The 18,672-nt window shown below is 55.3% G+C and overlaps 1 protein-coding gene across 1 annotated transcript; it reads left to right on the top strand.

The window, feature by feature from the left end:
- Window positions 1-16,201: 16,201 nt before the first annotated feature.
- Window positions 16,202-17,417, top strand: LOC115525096 (interferon-induced transmembrane protein 1-like). Its single transcript, XM_030332066.1, has 2 exons — window positions 16,202-16,484; window positions 17,056-17,417. Exons 1-2 carry the CDS (start codon window positions 16,299-16,301, stop codon window positions 17,248-17,250), a joined length of 381 nt encoding a protein of 126 aa, XP_030187926.1. The 5' UTR covers window positions 16,202-16,298; the 3' UTR covers window positions 17,251-17,417.
- Window positions 17,418-18,672: the final 1,255 nt, after the last annotated feature.

Here is an 18,672-nt window from a genome sequence, read left to right as displayed (position 1 = left end):
AGGCTCCGAGCCATCCGCCCAGAGCCCGACGCGGGGCTCGAACTCACGGACCGCGAGACCGTGACCTGGCTGAAGTCGGACGCTTAACCGACTGCGCCACCCAGGCGCCCCTAAAAACAGATTTTCAAATAAGGGGTAAAACTTACACTGTAGCTGATTTTATAATATCAGTGACAGCTGGGAAAGAAGGCCGCAATACGGCATCCTCAGTGCCAATCTGAAACTCCACGCCAACTACAAATACGCAAGAAAGAAGGCGAAATGAAGATACTTTCCGGAAAATAGAAGTCAAGGGGCTTTGGTCACCAGCTCCCACTAAGGGAGCTGTTCACCCAGAAGGAAACCAGTCTGGATGGAAAACACTGAAGGCCTGGTGAAGGGCAGGGACGCGAAGTGTGTGTCCATGCGGACTCAGTATCCGCCACACCAAACAACGACACATCTTGGTATGTCAGAAAATAAAAAAAAAAAAAAAAAAGCACAACAACGACGCATAATCCGGAAGGAGGTCAGTGGGACTGAGAGATCCCAAGGTCCTCGTGTGTCCAGCAGATAAAAACAACTTATGGCCTCAGATTCTGAGAAACCAGAGTTATGTCATCATTTATGAAGTAACCACTAAAATAATAGGAAGAGTGTGGGAAAATTCAAGCTTTCAAAGGAAGACACAAAATAATGAACTAATAAATGCCAGACAACGCAGAGATACCGTGAGAATTAGCAAGAGTCTGGGGAGGGTTCTGGGTACAAAGTCCACGGACAGTTGCCTGTGTCTCTATAGCAGCTGGCCACGGAGCACACGTAAAGTGGCCAAGCTTCTTTGGTAGGTGGCTTGCAGCCCGTGCCCCAAGTCTCCATCCCCCTCCCCCAACAGGCTGGGGGTCACTGCAGCCACGGCCTTCCCCACGCGCTGTGGTTAACACAACACGGCATGAGGTAGGCCAGTGCCAAGACTTCTGTGGGGACCCTGACCTGGCCGTAAGAACAAGCCCGTGCTGGGGCGCCCGGCCGGCTCAGTCAGTAGAACACGAGACCCTTGACCTAAGCGTTGTGAGTTCAAGCCCATGTTGGGTGTAGAGCCTACTTTACAAAAATCCTGTGAGAGAGGAGCTGTCCCCTCCCACCTGCAGCTGACCAGAGTGACGGGGGAGCCCAGGCAAGGCCAAGGGAGGCTAGTCGAGGCCAGCCCGGAGTCCTGAGATCTCACAGACCCTTGAGTAAGAACAGACGTATATTGTGTATACCACTGAGGTTTTGTGGCCATGTATTATGCAACCTTATTGCGTATAGATACTTGCTACAACCTGACGCATCATCGGGGACACACAAATTAAAGCCACAAAGAGATATCGCTTCATGACGCCCTGAGTGGCTAGTGTTGTAGAACTGGGAGGCTCCAGGGACCCCCAGGGCCAGCTGTGGGAATGTGTGTCGCAGCAGCCACCGTGGAAAACAACGTGGCCTGGTCCACTGAAGTGGGAGACATTTATATCCCTTGACCTGCCACACATACCACGGAAATGCGGATCCACGTGCAGGAAAGGCACTTGAACACAAATACACAGCCACGGCCGCCAGCACCACTGGCCATCCACAGGAGAGCAGACAAGCTGTGGCTTATTTAGATCATGGAGCACGACACGGAAATTCGAAGAAATGGACGACAGCCGCACATGGGCGAGGCTCGCGGCTGTAACACCGGGTGAAGGGAGGTTCAGCAAGGGTTCATTCACGAGTCCAAACGAGCAAAATTAAAGCACAGTGTTTGGGGTTATCCTGAACTCACTTAGGTTCAGTGTAACCCACACTTGGGGGTTAGAACTTGGATGAAAAGCAAGAACGGGTTCACCATAAAGTCTGGAGAGCGGTGACCCTGGCGGGAAGGCGGGGAGGTTACCGCAGGGGTCAGGTGCCTGCTGGGGCATCAATGGTTTTCACTTGGGCCGTAGTTGCACGGGCACCACAGTCCAGCAGCTCGTTAGGTGCACTTTTATGTTTTATTTATTTTTTTAAACAAAAAATTTTTTTAACGTATATTTATTTTTGAGAGACAGAGAGGCAGAATATGAGCAGGGGAGGGGCAGAGAGAGAGGGAGACACAGAATTCGAAGCAGGCTCCAGGCTCCGAGCTGTCAGCACAGAGCCCGATGCGGGGCTCGAACTCACAAGCCGTGAGATCATGACCTGAGCCGGAGTCGGACGCTCAACCCATTGAGCCACCCAGGCGCCCCCACTTTTATGTTTTATGCACTTTGCTGAATATTTGCTAAGTGTCACAGTGAGAAAAGCTAACAGTGTGTGCACCCAAGAGCCCGGATTCAGTATCTCAGGGGCAGATTCGTCACAGACTGTGTTTCTGAAGTCCCCAAATTCTGCCTGGAAAAGATCTGGGGAACGTGTGAGGCCAAGACTAAAATCTCCAAGGAACAGGAGAGAATCTGAGGGCTGCTGACGACCACCCCAAGGCAGATGCCTCAGTTAGGGTCGGCTGCGTGAGGCTGTGCAGCACACAGCCTGGAGGACCTCTGTCCCGCCCTCGTTGCACTCTTGCAGAGTCACGCAGGGACCAGATAAGGTTCTACCTTGACATGTGTCTCCGCGGTCACTGGGGCAGGAGGAAGGGAACCCAGGGAGTCACAGCCTGGATTCCGGGGGACGGGGAGCTACAACCCTACCCCAGCCCAGGAGAGCCAGAGGCGTTTGGCAGACAGGACTAAGGACCATCACGTTCTGACAGCACCATCCCGAAGTCTCCGGTTTTATGAAGATCAAAAGTGATCAAAGTCGCCACTTCCAGCCCAGATGTGTCTCCTCTCAAGTGGGAGAACTCAGAACTGAAAAGACGAACCAGTCACCTCCACACCCCCGGCGCTCAGCCGAAGAGCAGGGATGGCACTGATTGGAGGGGGGAGCAGGGCAGGAATTCTGAAATCCCTCCAGGTGGCTCTGGTGAGGGCCCCTGACCCCAGGTGGGGACGGTCCTTGCCCCCAGGAGGGGCTGCCCCCGGGAGGGGCTCCCACACCCCTCGTCCGCACTCTCTCAAAGCAGGGTGCTGGGCAACTGGGGTCACAGCTTCCTCGGGGCGATAGAAGTCCTCCGTGTATGTAATCAACTTTTAAGATGTCGGTTTAATTTCAGTCAGGTTCATGTGCCAAGAGTCACACCGTTAGCTCCCTCTTTCCTGGTGCTCAGCTGTGCTGTGTCTCTTCCCTTTATCACCCTCCGCCCTCAACCCGGACTGCAGGTGCCCGGCTTGTGAGGCTCGGGTGCCCGGGCCACACCGCTGATCGGATTCTCGCAGCAACGCTCAGCCTTAGAACTCAGGAGTCTGCCATTTCGTCTTTTACTGGTTAAGGTAGAAAAGCTGTCGCCTCTTCTGACGGTGGTCTGGGCTTTCTCGGTTTCTCTGTTCCTGCTCAGTGAGCAGCCGGTCCTGTCCTGAGCGCACGAGGCCAAAGACGCAGGCAGCGGTGAGCGGAGCACAGGGCTGTCCCCCATCTTACCCTGGGGCTGCCCGCGTCTTGGGCTCTTGGTCTGTCTGTCCGGGTTCCTGGACCGAATTCCAACATGGGGGTGCTCCCCCACCCAGAGCGCCAGCCAATTCTTGGACGCCAGCTGGGTGTCAGAGAACTCTGTTCTGATACTGTCTGCCCAGAGATAGTGTCAGAGCCCACAGTTGAGGAATCAGCCCTGCAAGACAGCTCCCGGCCCCACGTCAGATGCCAGTCACAAGCCCCAGGCCGTCGCCAGAGATCCTGACGGACCGGAGGCTCCAACCCTCACCTCACGTTCTTTTACTTTACTAGAGCGACTCACGGGACTCAGGGAAACACTTCCTTATGGTGACCAGTGTGTTGAAGGGTGTGACCGAGGGCACGAATCAACAGTCTCCCAGAGGAGCGTCCGCACTTGTGGAGCTTGGTGGCACGTGGGAGAGTTCTGGTCCCCCGTGTGGAGGACGTCTGAAAAGAGAAAAAGGACCAGAAATCTGTCCTCTTGGGCTTTAATGTATAGTCATGATTGACTAAGTCATTGGCCGTTGCTGATTCAACCTCTGGGGGCATGGAAAGCTCCAACCGTCCCGCCCGTGGGTGGGTCCAGCAGCACCGTCACTAATAACAAGACCCTGTGTCACCTTTTCTCGGGAGCTGTGCATGAAGACCAGATGTGCCTGAGAACTGTATTTGGCGGTCTGATGACAAATATCTATTTCTTATAAATCATTATATTGCAGTCCTTCCTCCGAACAGCACAGGGCGGGCGACTCACCGTCTGCTCTCCTCACTGCTTGTGTTAGTCCGGCTTTCCCAGAGAAATAGAGTCACACAGGGAGTCGGCTCGTGTGGTTCGGAAGGCTCACCGTCTGCCGCCTGCAAGCTGGAGGCCCGCGGGAGCCAGCGTGCCCTCTGGCCCGAGTCGGGGTCCCACGGCAGGAGGAGACGGAAGTCCCAGCTCAGAGCGAGGCGGGCAGTGTGAATTCTCCCTTACTCCACACTCGTGTTCTAGTCAGGCCTCCAACACATTGGAGGAGCATCCCCCCAACCCCGCCCCGACACCGGAGCAGGTCGCTGGGTCCATTGATTCACATGTTAATTGCATCCAGAAATACACTCACAACACACCCAGGGGGCAAGGTTTGCCATCTGGGCCCTGCGGCCCGGTCAAGCTGCACACGGCGTTACGTGGGTCAGTCTTTCCGGCCCCAAGAACGGTGTCTTTGTTGCGGGAGGCCAAGGCCGCATTTTCAAAGTTTTACGAGATGGCATCAAGTCCCTGTGAAAGTCAGGGTGGGCCAGACTGTGCTGCGGTATCGAGCAATCCCAAGTCTCAGGGACTTCAGAGAAAGCTTGGTTTCCTGCTCGGGCTGCCCCTCAAACGTGGGGCTGCGCTGCCCGGGGTCCGTGGGCTGTCCTCAGGGACCGAGGGTGGAGCTTCTGCTTCCGCGAGCGCCCCAGCGCCCCGGGAACGCGGTGGGCCGCACGCCATCTTGCCTGGAAGACACGCCCTTTCTCTCAGAGCCCCGTTTCTCTGGCAGCGGAGTCCCGGTCTCGACTAACTTCAGGCGGGCGGGCAAGGGCTTGCCTGCCATCGCGAAGCGCAAAGACAGCTGCCGTCTCGGTGGCTGGCACGGGTGACCTCTGCAGAGTGGAGCTGATGGGGCCCCAAGGACCTGGCGGGTTTCGGGGGACAGGAGGGGGGCTCCGGGGGGCCGAACCACCAGCACCCCCAGCCTCCAGGGCCGGGTGTGTGGGTGTGCAAGAGAGCAGAGCCCCCCACCCCTGAAACCCACCGAGGAGCACTCTCCATCCTCTGCCCTGGTCTCCAGGTCTTCTGTCATGTCTGTCCCAATCTTCTGTGCTTGTCCAGGCCTCGTCTCCAAGCTCTGCCTGTCCAGCTGACCCTGAGGCGCACCGCACAACCGCAGCTTTGGAAGGCACCTCTTGTGCGGCCAGCACCGCCGCCCGGGCTGGGGACGGGCGGGGCTGTGGCCTTGGATGACACCGTATTCTCGGCTCCGCACCTCCAGGGAGACCGGGAGCCTACTAAGGGAGAGTATTTCAGATTGCTTTTGTGGAGGCCGAATGCCATCTGCTCCTTATTTCTTTGTGAAGTGAAACCCTATTTATTCCCTGCTCGTTTGGCCAGTAAGAGACCTTTTCCCTTAAAACGCTAATTCATGAAGTTCCAGAATGTGGGCTTCACAAGAGGAAGAAGAGACGTCTTCCTGCACCCCGCACATGTGAGATACTTGGTTTGATAGAGTAGCCATTTGGGTAGGTTCGCAGAAATATCAGTCTTCTTTTCCTATGCAGTTAGAAAGCCAGGTAATTTTTCTGTTACGGGTTTGTTATTTCTCTCTGCTTATCTGCTCTTGGAAATTCATCAGAAAAAGCCTTGCAAAATTCCCAAGACTTTAAATAGGAAGAGCACGTCCTGTTGTGAGCAAGGTTCCGAGGCGATCTGACAAGTTGCTGCCGGGACTGGGGGGCAGATGGGCAGCTGTGTGACCTCTCTGCCCTGGGCCAGAGTCAGATGCGGGGAGACACTCTGGCCCATCCGTGAAAGACGCATGAGAGCAGGGAAGTGTGAGTCTCTCCCAAATGCCCTCCTCTTGGTACCTGGCCTGATGACACCTTGCCAGGACCACGTCCTCTTATCTGCCACCAACAGACCGTCCACGGCGTGACTTTGGTAGGGTGGAGGCCACAAACCTATTTTATTGTTTAAAGTTGTTATTTAAATTCCAGTCAGTTAACATACAGTTTAATATCAGTTTCAGGTGCACAATGTAGTGATTCAACACTTCCATACATCACCCGGTGCTCATCCGAGTGGCCTCCGTGATTCCCATCACCTGTCTAACCCATCCCCCACCCACCTCCCCTCTGGTGACCATCAGTGTGTTCTCTGTGTTTAAGAGGCAGTTTCTTGGTTTGCCCCTCTCTCTTTTCCCCCCTCTGTCCGTTTGTTTTGTGTCTTAAATTCCGCATCTGAGTGAAGTCGTATGACACTTGTCTCTGTCTGACTGACTTATTTCCCTTAGAATAACACTCTAGCTCCATCCGTGTCGTTGCAAATGGCAAAGCTTCTTTCTCTTTTACGGCTGAGTAATATTCCATTGTATATACACACATCTTCTTTACCCATTCATCAGCGGATGGTATTTGGGCTCTTTCCATACTTCGGCTATTATCAGCACGGGGGCGTGGGGCACGTATCCCTTTGAGTTAGTGGTTTTGTAAACTTTGGATAAATACCTAGTAGTGCAATTGCTGGGCCGTAGGGTAGTTCTGTTTTTAGTTTTTTGAGAAGCCTCCACGCTGTTCTCCAGAGCAGCTGTACCAGCTTGCATTCCCACCAACAGTGCGAGAGGGTTCCCCTTTCTCCACGTCCTCACCAACACGTGTTGTTTCCTGTGTTGTTAGTGTTAGCCATTCTGACAGGTGTGAGGTGGTTTCTCATTGTGGTTTTCATTTGTATTTCTCTGATGCTGAGTGATGTTGAGCATGTTCTCATGTGTCTGTTGGCCATCTGGATGTCTTCTTGGTAAAAATGTCTATTCATGTCTTCTGCCCATTTCTTCACTGGATTATTTGTGTTTTGGGTGTTGAGTTTGATAAGTTCTTTATAGATTTTTGTTACTAACCCTTTATCAGACATGTCATTTGCAAATATCTTCTCCCATTCCAGAGGCTGCGTTTTAGTTTTGTTGATTGTTTCCTTGACTGCAGAAGCTTTTTACCTTGAAGAGGTCCCAATAGTTTATTTTTGCTTTTGTTTTCCTTGTCTCAGGAGACATCTCTAGAAGAAAGTTGCTGTGGCCAAGGTCAAAGAGGTTACCACCTGTGTTCTCCTCTAGGATTTTAATGATTCCCTGTCTCACACTTAAGTCTTTAATTCATTTTGAATTTATTTTCCACAAACCCAATTTTAAATATTCCAGTAACCACATTTTAAAAAAGCAAAAGGAGGGGCACCTGGGTGGCTCAGTCGGTTAAGCATCCAACTTCGGTTCAGGTATGATCTCATGGTTCATGAGTTAAGGCCCTGCATCAGGCTTTGTGCTGACAGCTTGGAGCCTGGAAACTGCTTTGGATTCTGTGTCTCCCTCTCTCTCTGCCCCTCCCCGTGTTGGGAAAATAAGTAAAGTTCTGCACCATAAGATAGCTGAAGGGACTAAAACAAGCTCCAGTTCCCAGCTTAGAGACTCCTCTTCCGGGTTCTTCCTGCCCTGTTTGCCGTGCGTGTGAAAGCCGCCACGAATTCGGAAGATGATGCTATAAATTACCCTTCCCACCTGTATTTGGGGCTCAGATCTTTGGAGAAATGGTCTCCTCTGAGCCCGCCAGTGTTAAATAAATCTCCGATCCACCAAGATCTCCGAGTGCCGCTTGGTTTTTCTGCCAGCGTTCCAGCCTGGTTCCGTAACATATGTGGTTCCCTGACTGGGAAACCCAACCTCACTGGCCCATTGTTGCCACCAGTTTGGGAGAACGGCGAGGCGGTGACAGAATGAGGGGTCACAAGGGAGAAGGCGCGCCCTGCCTGGATTTTGGCAGTCTCCCACTTGGTCACCTTGGGTCGGCCCCCCTCCGCCGTTCCCACCGGACTCGAGGAGACTTGGCAGGCGAGGATCTGGACCCGACGTCGGATATCGGTAAGGCCGGGGCCCAATTCTGTCCTGTCCTGCCCACTCACAGTGGTGGAAGGGGGACCTGATCACTCCCTGGAGACCTCAGTGGTCTCATCTGTAGGCATTCCATGGGAAGGAATGTCATAACCTCTGGTGTGTATGTGAGTGTGAATGTGCGACTCGGTCTGGCTTGCCTGCCGAATTTGATTCTGTGGCTCCACAGATGGACACCCTTAAGATCCCCAAAATCCCACGGAGTCTGAGTGGGCCCGTCTGCGATTCCGTGGTGAATGGCATACAGTCTATGGCGGCATGGGAATAGTTTCCGATTATAAGTCACAAAGCTGAGACCAATACGGCTAAGCGTCACCTAAGTTCTTTCAGGACATGGCCAGATGTGCATCTGACTGGTCTCCTCATTAGAGGGGGCACCCCTATCCCTCTGTCTGTCTTTGCAACTCTGCCTCATGGGAACGTCATGGGGTCGGGACAGAGCAAAGAAGGAGCTTTCGGGAGACTATGGAATTAAGATAACCCCCGGCAAGTTAAGGACCCTATGTGAGTTAGAATGGCCCACTTTTGGTGGAGGAGGGCCCTCTGAGAGAACCTTGGATGTCCCAATGGTCTGCTGCATCTGGCATGTTGTCTCCAGAGACCCAGGTTACCCTGATCAGTTCCTGTATAAGTCCCGACCTCCACAAATTCTCACCGGTGAGCCGGAGGAAGAACCAATCTTGTCCCCGCTGTATGAACCTCCTGCTTCCCAATACTGTGCCGCCTTTCATCTCCCCACCACCTCCAGGTTTGGCAGATTCTCTCTCCTCTGGAACCAGTGGCCAGATTGCGCCCTCCGCCAGGTGCAGATGGTCTCCAGATGCCGGTCCACAGCCGCAGATACCAAGAGGCTCTCCTCTGGGGGATCTTAGCAGGGGCGAAGAAGCCCATGAATATGCCCAGCCCAAGGGGAATCCCCTGGGGATTATTATGAGAGGCTATGTGAGGTTTATACCCCATTTGACCACAAGGCACAAGAGGGCCACAACTAAAAGACAGGAAGGTCCAGCCTCCAAGAGGGGGGAGGCTCAAAACCTCCTTAGCAAGAGAACAATGTGCCTTCTGCAAGGAGAAAGGACATCAAAGTAGGAATAGATTATGTGAATTCAGGGGCCACACATATGAAGTCCCCCCCTTCAGGTCTGCCTTCCCCACTGTGTGGGCCGAGGACAACCCCTCCCCCTCACCCCACCCCCGCCACTTGCCCACAACCGGGCCCATCATTGTAGAGTAAATCCCAGGGGCTCAACTGCAGAGACAGCGGCAATGCCCCCCAACAAGAGGCAAGGGCAGGCATGGAAGAAATCAGGCATTCTGGTTGAATGCCAATCATCCTGAACACCCTGCTCTTGCCAGTCAGGAAGCCAGGAGGAGGGTACCGACCAGTTCAAGTCTTGCACTCGGTGGTCCCAAACCCGTACACCAGCTAGACCACACCAGACACAGGGCGTCAGATGCAACTGACTTGGACACACCTCGCACGGGGGTTTAGAACTCTCCTGCCCTCTTTGGGGAGGCACTGGCCGGAGACCTCGCTGGCTTTCCAAGGGAGGCCACATGCTGCACCCTTCTCCAACATGTGGAGGACCTCCTCTTTGCCAGCAATACCCGAGAGAACTGCACAGAGGGCACAAGAGCCCTCTCCAAGTACTGTCAGACTCAGGGTATTGGGTCTCATGGAAAAAGAACACTAGGGCTAGACAAAAAAGAAGGTCATCACCTCCCTACCCTAGCCCCAAACGAAGGGGGGGCTATGAGAATTCCTGGGGGCTGCGGGATGCTGCCAAATCTGGGTTCCCAGATTCTCAGCAACAGCAAGACCCCTCTATGATCTCTTGGTAGGACCAGATCGAGAACCCTCCGGACAGAAGCCAAAGCCGCCTTTCTAGAGATAAAGGCTGCCTCAGGGCAGGCATCAGCCCTCGGTCTGCTGAATATAGAGAAGCCTTTTTTTTTTTTTTAATTTTTTTTTCAACGTTTATTTATTTTTGGGACAGAGAGAGACAGAGCATGAACGGGGGAGGGGCAGAGAGAGAGGGAGACACAGAATCGGAAACAGGCTCCAGGCTCCGAGCCATCAGCCCAGAGCCTGACGCGGGGCTCGAACTCACGCGCCGCGAGATCGTGACCTGGCTGAAGTCGGACGCTTAACCGACTGTGCCACCCAGGCGCCCCTAGAGAAGCCTTTTAAAGTGACTTTGAGAAAAGGTGGTACAGCCACTTCTGTCTCTGTCCCCTGCCCCTTACTCCTGCATTTTCCTACATCTCCAGATACAGCTAGGGGTGTGGATGCCTCTCCGCCCATAGGCACACAGTGTGATGGAGGGCTGAGGGTTTGAGTCATTCCGTGAAGTCATATCTCAGTACCTGCTTGGGTCAGAAAGATGTGTGTTTCAGAAGCCCCAAGGAGGAGGCTGAGACTGCGCCCTAAGGTGATTCTTGATGGTGGAGTGGATTTATGCTTTGGTGTTCATTTAAGAGAACTTTGCTGTGTCTCAGCCTGGGAGAGGTGGCAGCTCTCAGCCCTGAGTGAAAAAGGAAGGCCGCAGAGGCCCAGGGACTCTCACCTCTCGTTGCCAATGCCTGCAGAGCCAGAACTGGGCTCGTCCTGGGGGGGGGGGGGGAGGAGAGTCGATAGACAGCTGTGTGGTAGGTTGGTGGGGGGATTACTGCTTTCAGATTCCAGGTGATGAGGTCGATGTACCACTGGGCATCCTTGAGGGCCCCTTGCCAGCAGGTTTTGGCTGGCCACACACTGTTTCAGTGTGGAATCTCTTTGTGCATGAGAAGAAACTCTCATGCTTCTCCAACTCTCGGTAGCACAATACCAGGGGCTCCTCTGTGAGAATCCACTGGTCACTCTTAAACAGTGCAGATGCTGAACCCTGCGACTTTCCTACCTTGTGAGGAGTGGAAACCAGTTCACGGCTGTTCTGAGGTGACCAATAAAATATTTGCAAGCTGCCCAGATCTGCGTGACCAGGCTGGACAGAACCCAGACCTCACTCACCTTGTTCAGTGATGGTAGAAATTTCATCACAGAGGGCGTTCGAAAGGCAGCGTACGCAGGGACACGCCTTGATCCGAGCCCTCACCATTCTCAAGGACAAGTGACTCAACCGAGTCCCAGTACGCCTTTGCTACTGTAGACACACAAAGAGAAGGCAATCTACGAAGGAAAGGGCCTTTGCCGAGGCAGGGAAGAAAGCTCCTCGAGGCTGTGTGGCTTCCGAAGTTAACAGTTCTACACTGCAAAGGACACCAGAATGGAGACAACATTACAGCACAAGGAAACCCGTCTAGCCGACAGAGCCGCTGAGAAAGCAGCTAATAAGGAGGTGCTGGACACGATGATTGGGGATGGAGTCGAGGTAATGGTCACAGCCGTATGTATTCATCCTCCTGCTGGAATGCAGACTGCGAATGAGTTCAGGAATCCCCAGCCCCGGCTGGCCCCAGGTATCATGGATCCCGGCATCCAGAAGGAGGCGCCATCGTGGCCACAGAAGGAGCACCCGCCCGCGGTGCTTGAAGCTGACTTGATGAGGGTGACCCGAATAACTCCCACCTGCCCTCCGAGACGCTCTACATGCTCAGGGACGTCCGGGTGCTGGGCCGCGTCGAGAAGCCGCTCTTCCTGGAGCTCTGCCGACACATGGTCTTCCAGCGGCTCAGCCAGGGTGACTACGTCTTCCGGCCAGGCCAGCCGGATGCCAGGACCTATGTGGTGCGGGATGGGCTGCTGGAGCTGGGTCTGCCAGGGCCCGATGGGAAGGAAGTGGTCCTTGGGGACAGCGCCAACGGCCTCCTGAGCATCTTGGACGTCATCACCGGCCACCGGCATGCCCAGGGGCACTGTGTCTGCCCGGGTGGCCTGAGACTCCATGGTGCTGCAGCTGCCCGTGGAGGCCTTCTCTGCCGTGTCCCCCAAGTACCCCGAGAGCTTGGGGTGGTACGGATCACCATGGGGAGGCTGCGGCGGGTCCTTCAGCCGCGAGATCCAGCCCCTAGCCGCTTCCCCAGCCCCGCCTCCCGGACCGCACCAGCCCCGGGTGTGGCTCCAAGCGGGTGGTCAACACCTCAGCTATCGAGGAGCCAAGGGGGACTCTTGGCCAGCCACCTGACCGCATCGGGGCCCCACTCCCTGGACCTGGAGAGGACCGGTGACCGCTCCCTCCTGAACAGCCCGGTCTTGCCCCATCGTGCCAAAGCTGGCACCATCATCGCCGGCCAAAGTGACCAGGATGTAAACCTGCACTTTGTGCTGAGGGGCTGTCTGCATGTCTACACCCCCTCTCACCAGGGGACTTGTCGAGGTCAAAGACTGTGGACTGGGCCTCGTACAGGTATCACTCCAGGGGTCCACCACTCCAGAGTCAAGAGGGCCAGGCCTGAGGAGCCCCACACTTGGGAAGACTGGCCCAAGTCCGATCTTCAGCCCTGCTCCAGCCACACCCCGGAAGCTGGCTGGTCTACGCGTGGCAGAAGCTTGAGGAATCACCGGCCTGTTAAGATAAGTAGACTGTTACTCCTTGCCATCAGGTTGGCAGAGGCTGCCCCAGAAAGCTGGGGAAATAGAGAGATGTTCTTGTTCGCACTCACTTTCCTCTTATGGATAGGATGTTCTGTTGGTATTGGTTTCCTCTAATCTGGGCCCCATTTGTAAGTGTGGGGCACATTGAATGGAAGAAATCAGGGGCTTAAAAGCTCATACTGTTGTAACCTCTTTCGGTCTGCTGGTTTGCCTGCCAGGAAGGAGGTTGCCAATGCCATTTTGGGGAAGTGTTTTCAATGATGTTTACAATGATGTATGTGTGTCTGGCTTGGGGCGGCGGAGGGGGGGGGGAAGAGACTGATAATTCTCAGGATAAAAGTTGGTGTTTAGAATAACCTTCAGCCTTAAGGCCTAGGCTAAATGAGCTGTGTTACTACCATCCGCCTGGGGCAGGAATAGCCATGGGGATAGGCATTAACATAGACAAAGGCTCTTCTGTGGGACCAACAGTGGCCAACTCCAACTCCCTAGTGTCCTTACAAAGCCAAATAAGTTCCCTGGCGGGAGTTGCCCTCTAGAACAGATGGGTGCTTGACCTCCTCACTGTTGAGAAAGGGGGCGCCTGCATCTTCCTTGGAAAAGAATGCTGTTACTTTGTAAACCAGTCAGGAATAGTCACGACTAAGGGTTAAGGAACTCAAGGAAAGAATTCCGTGTAGACAACAGGAAAATATCATTCAATGGAGAGGATGGGATCTCACAGACTGGGCATCCTGGCTCCCTGCCCTGGCAGGGCCCCTCCTTTCCATAATTTTGTTTGTGACCATTGGCCCCTGTATGCTAAACACCCTGATATGTTTTATTGAAGACGCTCTTGCTCGCCAAAGTGCAGCACGCATCTTAGCCCTCCGAGGGTACCAACCCCTAGAGCTAAAAAGTGATGCCTGATAAAAGATTTTTAAAAAGGCATCAAAGTGGGGAATGTTGGGAAAATAAGTAAAGTTCTGCACCATAAGATAGCTGAAGGGACTAAAACAAGCTCCAGTTCCCAGCCTGAGACTCCTCTTCCGGGTTCTTCCTGCCCTGTTTGCCGCATGCGCAAAGCTGCCACGAATGTGGAAGATGACGCTATAAATTACCCTTCCCACCTGCATTTGGGGCTCAGATCTTTGGAGAAATGGTCTCCTCTGAGCCCGCCAGTGTTAAATAAATCTCCGATCCACCCAGATCTCTCTGAGTGCCGCTTGGTTTTTCCGCCAGCGTTCCAGCCTGGTTCCGTAACACCCTGTTTCTCTCTCTCTCTCTCTCAAAAATAAATGAAACATTAAAAAAAAAAATAGATAAAAAGGCAAAAGGAAATGAGTGAGTTTTTTTCCAATGTGTATTTATTTTTGAGAGAGAGACAGAGTGTGAGTGGGGGAGGGACAGGGAAAGAGGGAGACACAGAATCCGAAGCAGGCTCCAGGCTCTGAGCTGTCAGCACAGAGCCCGACACGGGGCTCGAACCCACAAACCGTGAGATCGTGACCTGAGCCGAAGTCGGATGCTTAACCAACTGAGCCACCCAGGCGCCCCTAATGTTTATTTATTTTTGAGAGAGAGAGAGAGAAAGAGAGAGAGAGAGAGAGTGCGAGCAGGGGAGGGGCAGAGAGAGAGGGAGACACAGAATCCGAAGCAGGCTCCAGGCTCTGAGCTGTCAGCACAGAGCCCAACACGGGGCTCGAACTCATGATCCAGGAGATCATGACCTGGGCCCAAGTCGGACGCTTAACCGACTGAGCCATCTAGGTGCCCCTGCGTAAGAGTTATTTTAATGATCTATTTTATTTGAAGAAATAAATCTAAAATATCTCAACATATGACCAATATAAAATGCTATCAATGAAATACATATCTCATAAATAGGTTTTTTCTCACCAAGGCTTCAAAAGGACGTGTGTTTTATAGTTACTGCAGCTCTGCACTGGAACTCACTCTGTGGCCACAGTGAGGCCAGCCTCGAAGCCGCAGAGGGGTGGGAGCCAACCTGGGTCGGGGACCACCAGTAGGGCAGTGAGGACAACAGGGCCGCCAAGTGTGGTCACACGACAGGACAGGACAGGAGGCACCGAGGGCCTTGGAAGCTCCAGAGGAGACAGGGGATGGGCCTGGCCTGAGGCCACAGAGAGCAGAGCAGGGGCACTGGTGGCTCAGTGGCATTGAGCCAGGATTGGGGCGGGCGGGGGGCGGGGCGCGAGGCCTCCATCCGCCCTGTTCTTGGTGTGCAGAGGTGGGCTGGGGGTGGGGAGGGCGGGGGACAGTGTGGCCATCTAGCAGCCGAGTTACAGGATTGCTTTACCTCAGGTAAGACATTTCTTTTTCTCTGATGACCCCATCTTTCCGTGGGGGTGGATTGAGGTGGAAGAGGAAAGTGTGTAAGTTCAGGAAGGACCAGCAGTGGGGCAAGCCCCTTGAGGAGTCGGCTCTCTGTGTGTTTTCTCTCCACCCTTTGTTGCATCCACACGACTCCTGAAACAGAATGCTATGGGCACCAGTGACAGTCACAACAAAGTTTATTGCAATGAGAGGCAAGGCCGACAGATCTGGACCAACACTTTTGATCGGAGTGCGGCCCCCAACAGCCGGGGTACAGAGTTTTTATAGCCGATCACATCGTTTGATCATCACCTGGGAACAGATAAAAGAAATAGTTCCCAGATGAGTTAGAAACAGTTGCCGGAAGAGGTGATTATTTTAGACTTTCTGCCTTTAAGTTGCAACCAGTGGATCTCCTTGACCCTGCCTCTGATGCTCTTTTCTTTGAACTTCTGTTTCCTTAATTGGTGAAGCCTAATTTACAAGAGTAAAGCAAGGCTGTTATCTCTTAACCTTCAGGGTCAAAACAAAGCTGTTATTTTTCAAGCTACAGTGTCAACACAAAGCTGTTATCTCTCAAGCTACACGTTCGCCTTACACTACAATTTAACCCTTACATCTTTCCCTTAAGATCCTGCGCCTTAGGTGACGTGATGGGGCAGGAGGGAGGGAGGAAGGGTGGGGTGCTCAGGAATGCTGGCCCTGTGCTCCCAGCAGCTGCCAAATGGCCCAAGTCCTCCTTTCTCCCACCACAGCCGGCTCCCGGTTTCCGGGACCCTTGGGAGATGCTGGAGGCTGCTGAGGTGTGGGCTTCGGGGGGCTCTCTCTGGGGGCTGGAGTGGGGGGAGTGGGGGGAGACTCACATCCGAGGAAAAGTCCTCAGGGCCCACACACCCCTGACGGAGGATGTGGTAGGGGAGCAGAGACAGGACCCGACCTGAGAGCCTGGGACAGGAAGCCCCCCTGAGACCACAGCCCTTCCTCCTGCCCCGCCCTGGTGTAACCTGACACCCAGTGCTCCTTCCATGTCCCTAGTGCCCGACCAAGTCACCCAGTTACAAAACACCAGGAAAAAGAAACTTCTGAGAAAGCAGAAGTACTGAGTTGAGACAGGGAGAGAGACCCTGATATGGGGCTGAGCTCTAGCAGGGACCACCCACATCCGGGCCTCACCCTACAAAAGTTCAAGGCTCTGGCATCCCAACAGCACTTCCTGTCCCTCTTCCCTGGTGCCCACAAGGTATTTCCCCAACTTAAACATGATCAAGGAGGAGCATGATCTTCCTGTGATGGGGGCATCCCAAGGCCCAGCTCCCACGGCCACCACCGTGATCAACATCCAGACTGAGACGTCCGTGCCCGACCACATCACCTGGTCCCTGTTCAACACAGTCTACATGAACTGGTGCTGCCTGGGCTTCGTGGCCTTTGCCTACTCCGTGAAGGTGGGTGTGTGTGTTGGGGGGGTTCTCCCAGAAAGTGCAGGTGAGCCTGCGGAGGTCCGTCTGCACTGAGGGTACCTGGTGTGCGGGGAGCCCCTGTGTGTGTGAGCGTGTGTGTGACTATTCCCAGGGAGAGAACAGGGTGAGGCCGCATGGGAGGGCATGGGAATGGCAGGGTCACCCTATGTCCCCACCCTCCCCAAGAAGGTCTCCTTCCCAGAATAATTAGGGAAATTACATCCTCCACACTTTGGACTCCGAACTCAAGTCTGGTCCAGAATGGACACGAGGTAGTCGAAGGCTGTTCGGCCCTGATGGGGTGTGAGGCCAGTGACTGGACCTACGCAGAGGGAGGGGGCACCCTGGGGTCTCCAGGAGAGGCCGAGAGTCTGAAGAAGGAGCCGGAGGCCCCAGGAGGGACGGGACCCAAGGGCCGCTGTCCCGCTCAGGCTCTGGGAAAGGGGGGTGGGTCCCCGACCGGGGCGAAGGGCATGTGGAGGCTGCTGTGGACGGGGACCGGCCTGGCTCTCGCCAGGACCCGCCCCTGATCCCCCTGTCCATCTCCTCTCCCCAGTCTAGGGACCGGAAGATGGTGGGTGACCTGATCGGGGCCCAGACCTATGCCTCCACCGCCAAGTGCCTGAACATCTGGGCCCTGGTCCTGGGCATCCTTCTGACCATTATATTCATCATTCTTTTCTTCACTGGAGCACTGGTGTTTTCAGTAAACATAATGCATACTATGAGGCAACAGAGAGGTTACCACTAGCTGCTCATGGCAGGAGACACCAGTCCTCCAGCATCGATTGTGGCTGTGCTTCCCATGCTTCCTGGGCTGTTGTGTTGGGCCCGTCCCTCAGCACCCACCCCTGTACCCTGTGCTTGAGCAGACTTCCCTGACCACAACTGAACGCAATAAAGTACCCTTGTGTGTGACGGTGCGGTGACGTCCCCTGGGTGGGGGGCCCTGCCGGGAGTCGCCAGCCTGCCCCTGAGACCGAGCCCACCGCCCCCCTTGCCCAGCTGTGCAGCTCTGGCTGGGGCAGGGCATGTCCTCAGCTGGTGCTGGTTTCTGGCCTCCTGCTGGGAACAACAGCTGCACCGGGGTCCTAGGATAGGGGACCCTGGCGCGAGGAGGTCCCGTGTGCAGAGCACCCTTGGGCCTGAGGGTGAGGGTCCCTCCCCAGGTGTGTGGCAGGGTGGTGCTGGAGAGAACGGGAACGGGCAGCTCGGGCCCTCTGGGATGGCCGTGGGGGTTGGCACCTGTGGGCGCAGCGGACGGAGCCGCGGGCTCCCAGCCCCTCCTGGGAGTTCTAGACTTCGCTGCACTCGGCAAGCCCCCCAGCTCTGTCTTTGCTCCTCTGGGGCTGGGGGTGGGGACAGAGCTCTCCACCGTGGGCTGACTGCAGAAGCCAATCATCGGACCTGGCGAGGAGGCCCCGATGGACAGGAAGCCTGAGGGGAAGGACTCACTCCCTCAACCCAAACGGAACCGGCCCTGCAGGGGGAGCGACTGCCCCTGCAGGGGGAGCGACTGCCCGGTGCCCCAGGAAGGGTCTCCCAGCCGCTGGGGCCTCAGGCCTTGGTGTGAGCTTTTGCCAGAGCCCAGGCTGCACCTGGGGACCCGGAGGCCATCCTCAGCCCTGCAGGAAGAGCTTGCCCCAGGCAGGCATTCCTGTCCCAGGCCCCAGAGGGACTGGGTGGGGTCGCACTGTGGTGGCCAAGCCCCCAGGCCCTGCACAGCCACCCCGGAGAGGCTGACTGGCGAGTCCCGGTGGCCACAGGCGGCGGTCAGGGAGGGAGCCCCTCGTCTCCGTGCGCTTCGCCCGCTGGGACAGCCAGGCTCGCCTGGGTTCCTGCAGTGGGGCCAGGTCAGGCCCTGCGGCTCCCCTCCCGTTGACGTCTGCAGCTCTTCACACTGGGTTCCCGGTTCAGTCCCCGCACAAGGTCCACACCCCCGGTGTCCACCTGTGCACACCCTGTCCCTGGGCGGGACTCTGGTTGGGGTGCCCTGGGTGGGCCGTGAAGCGCGCAGGGGTCCCAGGGCTGTGAGCGGCAGTGGGACGGCCCCAGGCAGGTGGGGGGTGGAGAGGGGACGCTGGTGGATCCGGCCCTCTGGGTCCCGGAAGGGCTTGCTCCAGATGGCCCAGGGGCCAGCCGGGGTCAGGGGAAGGGCCGGCCACGTGCCCCA

Source organism: Lynx canadensis, chromosome D1, assembly GCF_007474595.2.
Source record: "Lynx canadensis isolate LIC74 chromosome D1, mLynCan4.pri.v2, whole genome shotgun sequence".
Taxonomy (NCBI): domain Eukaryota; kingdom Metazoa; phylum Chordata; class Mammalia; order Carnivora; family Felidae; genus Lynx; species Lynx canadensis.
This window is presented reverse-complemented; position numbering and strand designations above follow the sequence as displayed.

Excerpts from the sequence above, each read along its gene's own strand:
- LOC115525096 (XM_030332066.1), top strand. The coding sequence starts at position 16,299 with ATGATCAAGGAGGAGCATGATCTTCCTGTGATGGGGGCATCCCAAGGC. Across the intron at positions 16,485-17,055 it reads CCTTTGCCTACTCCGTGAAG|TCTAGGGACCGGAAGATGGT; the intron begins GTGGGTGTGTGT and ends TCCTCTCCCCAG.